Raw genomic sequence first — 3900 nt, forward strand, 5'->3', positions numbered from 1 at the left:
ATGCGAATGCCAAATGTTATCGGTTTTTGAAGATGAATGTGATCCGCAGCTCCAGAACCGCAAATGAGATCGTCGATGTGCTATTTGCTGGTAAAGTTTCGAAGAGACAAGCTGAGCAACCTGCGAGTGTGGGCTTCGCTTCGGTGCCTCAAAATGGTTATGTTTTTTTGGGGTGCATATTCGTTCAGTTTCTTCCAACCTCTCAGTTTTCACACTGAGAACAGCAGAGATGCAAAGGCAAAGGTCACCAGTTTCAGAACGGCCGATGAAATCGCATGCGCTTTATCTTCTGGTAAAGGTTTCAAGCAGATCGGTTCAGCAGTTCAGTTTCCGAGTCTGGACTCGGCGGCAATGCCTTAAAGTGGTTTATGCTGTTTTTGAAGGCAAAGATGGTGACCTGAGGTCACCAGTTTTAGGATGGATGGTGAAATCGCATCCTCTCTATCTTTTGGTAAAGGTTTCAAGCAGATCGGTTCGGCGGTTTCCGAGCTTGAACTTGGCTGCAATGCCATCAAGTGGCTTAGGCGGTTTGAAGGTAAAGATGGTGGCCTGAGGTCACCAGTCTGAGAACGGCCAATGAAACCGCATGCTAGCTCTCGATTGGTGCTGGTTTGAAGAAAATCTGATCAGCAGTTCCGCAGTTTGAAGTTCGTTGCATGAATGGCAGTGAAGTAATGTCGTCCATGTAAAATCACTAACAACGGCTACCCGACTACTAATCCATGACTGCACCCTTCCTTGGGAGCTAGAACAACGGCCGAATGTACTTTTCGTCGAAACATCACAAATGTTACTTCGGGAGTAATGCAAGTTACGCATTTGTGGGTCTGGTATCCTGACACTTCAGGAGCAGCTCTGAGGTGCCTTAAAAAGGAGGAAAATGAGATCACTTGAATTTTTGGCCTGGTCATCCGCTATCACCGGTCCCGGAAGTTGCGCAATCCCTTGGACCCAAAATCAGCTCTGTCGTGTCATGAACTCGGACCACAATCGGTCATTTCTTAACAAAATGGCCTCGTACGCATCGGCATTGCAGACCACCGGATGTCGTAAATTTCCAACCCGAATGGTATAAGCACAATCCTGGACGTGAAAAGGCTGCCGTCACCAAGGGTCTGCCATTGTTCTGGCCAATTTTCCCCTCTACGAACATCCCCCCATCGAAGAAACATCCGCCAGCCTCTGGACACCAGGGCTGCTCCAGAAGGACAGACCGACGGTCAGTGGTCGCTCATGTAACGTGCCTCAGTAGACTGCTTTCATCTCCAACAAAAATGGGGTACTTTTCAGGAAATGCACGTGTATTGAAACCAAACAGTCACACAACGCAATCAAACATAACACTCGTTTCAAGCATCGCAATAAATAGACAAACATATAAGTGTAGTCGGTGTATACTGTTCTCATCCAAAGAATGAAAAGAAAGGACTGCACTCAGAGTCACTGGTATGTGGGCTGGTACTGCGGTGCGGGGGCGGCCTGGTAGCTGGGAGCAGGGGCAGCCTGGTAGCTGGCCTGGGTCGCCGGCACCTCCGGGGTCGGGTACTCGGTGGGCACGGGGGTCGGCAGGTGGTCACCCTGTGGCTGGAAGCCGTTGGCGTCGACCACGTACGTCACGGTGTAGCTGACACCGTCGTCGCCGGTGTAGCTGTACTGGCCCTGGACGGCGTAGCTCTGCTCATCTCCGTAGCCGGCCACGGCCTGGCCAGACTCGGAGGCGTAGATGCCGTTCTCAGTCTGGAAGCTGTGGAAAAGGAAGTATTATAAACAGAGCGCATTAGCATGAACAACAATCCGTGCGAACGTTTACTGCAAAGTGGTCAACACCCACTATAGGCCGTGACCCGCGGATACACTATATCATGTACCTTGCTAATTTTGATATGTGATGGTGCATTTCAAGTAACTCTAACTTGGCTTGCAATTTTTAGATAAGGCGATACATTTAAAACAACCTTTTGATTCCTGGAGCAGTTTGACTTTTTATCACCATTCGAATTGGTTGAAGCGAATGCAGCTGTAACTGCAAAGTGATTGAAACCCAAAATTTGATGCATCCAAACAGCCACGTAACTTTCTCGGTATTCAAAACGCTTCCTTAAAAAAATGGATGTCATGCTAGGAGTAGATAAAACGTATGCTGCGTTGAAACCAAAGGTTTGATCAACCTAAAAAATGAAATGGCGCTTGTTATAGTTCTCTTTATAATAACCTAAGATTAGAGCAAAAAAAAAATCAAGAATCTATGCACCGCAAAGAAGCGTACATGGAAATAATTTATTGCCGAACTTAGCAAAAGCTACAGACACATGCATCTTTGTACCTAACTGTCTATAAGCTCAAGTCCACATAAGAAGGAAAAATATGGAAAAGCTAGCGTGAAAACGGCTTCGTTATCTTACCTGGAATCGTAGGACTGGTCGTCACGCAGGTCAAACTCCTGGCTCAGGATCTCGATCACCTTGGGGGAGTACTTGGGGGCAGCAGGAGCGGAGTAAGAGGGCTGAGCAGGAGCAGGGTACGAAGGCTGGGCGAGGGCAGAGTACGAAGGCTGAGCGGGGGCAGAGTACGAGGGCGGAGCGGGGACAGAGTATGAACGCGGGGCGGGCAGCCTGTCGGCAGCAGCAACGGCCAGGACGGCAGCAACGATGAACTGAAACAAGTCGAGTTGTCCTCAAAACATGTAGCAATCAATTTCCTATGCACGCGATGCTTTACATTTGCTTTACAAAGTCGTGCCGTCCACATGGCTTGACTTTTGCCATGGCTGAGGTATTCCACTATATGAACGCGGTATGAAAACTTTTTGTTACAGCTGGCGATGGCAGTTCCAACGGACGGGCGTCGGATACATAATTCTTCAACGTCATGAAAAATAGCCAAATTGTCGTAGTTTTCTTCCGTTTTAGAGCAATTTGCGCCAAATGTATACCTTGTTCTTAAGCCAGACTTTGGTCCCGTTCCAAGACACTAGGCTGGACCCGCTCTGGTATCCAAAAATGCCTTACAAAAGGAGAAATGTCTTGCCCGGTTATCTGCTTACTCTCTCAGAAAACGTAGCAGTGGAATGGCTTGTTCTAGAACACTACTCACCAGCTTCATCTCGGAGTAGGGTGTGTGTTCTGCGGAGTGCAGGGATCTAGTGATGCCCTGCACCGGTCAGCGGGGCCTTATATACCGGTCCGACTGATCAGCTGATATTTGGCGAGACGTACACTCACCATCCCCGCAGCGTTACACTTTTACACGGACAAGGTCAGTGGAAAGCAGCCACGATCTGGCAGGGACAATGACTGGAGGCTCACCGTACGGTCTAGTCTGAGGCTGAGACAATGCATATGACGGTGATGTGTCTTGGCAAACCTAGCGTAATGCGTTTATCCGGACGTCAAGCGGGAAGTGGTCTGCTAGTGGGATCTTAACACAGTGGGCGCCACGGAATAATGCAAGTGAAAATGATACGATTCAGGTGTTTAGCAGATACGGAGAAAAGCACGCACGGCAGCCAGAAAAAGTCCGTGAGGAAATTTCCTCTTGTGTGTCAGGTACCCATAGCGACGAGGCTCCCGACGCAGAAATGAGTAAACGTGTACTTGAGGTGTGCTGCAGTTTGTACGTCTCGCCTTAGTTGCCCAAATTCAGCCACTTCTCGAGACACCACTGGGGTAACGTTGAGCCCGGAAGGCTAATGACAATGCTGCGTCTGTATGGTAGGATTCGGTGGCAATGGGTCCTTTTATGGAAATCTTCATTGATAAGTCTATAGAGACTGTTTTTCCACACTTTTAAACGTGGACGTCTTTAAACACCAGGCTGTCTTCCGAAATGCACTGCTAAGAAAACAGGGTGGCCTTGTGGCTCCTCATAGGAATGACTCCTTTTTAAAAGGCGGCACGTAGG

At 48.7% G+C, this 3900-nt stretch overlaps 1 protein-coding gene across 1 annotated transcript; it reads right to left on the reverse strand.

Annotated features, from left to right (window-relative positions):
- Nucleotides 1-1330: 1330 nt before the first annotated feature.
- LOC119096062 (endocuticle structural glycoprotein ABD-4) lies at nt 1331-3131 on the reverse strand. The gene is made up of 3 exons (XM_037218923.1): nt 3094-3131; nt 2403-2653; nt 1331-1744 (listed from the first exon to the last, which is right to left on the reverse strand). The coding sequence occupies exons 1-3, from the start codon at nt 3100-3102 to the stop codon at nt 1441-1443; spliced, it is 564 nt and encodes a 187-aa protein (XP_037074818.1). The 5' UTR covers nt 3103-3131; the 3' UTR covers nt 1331-1440.
- Nucleotides 3132-3900: the final 769 nt, after the last annotated feature.

This window comes from Pollicipes pollicipes, unplaced genomic scaffold (genome assembly GCF_011947565.3).
Source record: "Pollicipes pollicipes isolate AB1234 unplaced genomic scaffold, Ppol_2.1 Scaffold_4219;HRSCAF=4965_pilon_pilon_pilon, whole genome shotgun sequence".
NCBI lineage: Eukaryota > Metazoa > Arthropoda > Thecostraca > Pollicipedomorpha > Pollicipedidae > Pollicipes > Pollicipes pollicipes.

Excerpts from the sequence above, each read along its gene's own strand:
- LOC119096062 (XM_037218923.1), bottom strand. Across the intron at positions 1,745-2,402 it reads GACCAGTCCTACGATTCCAG|CTTCCAGACTGAGAACGGCA; the intron begins GTAAGATAACGA and ends CCTTTTCCACAG.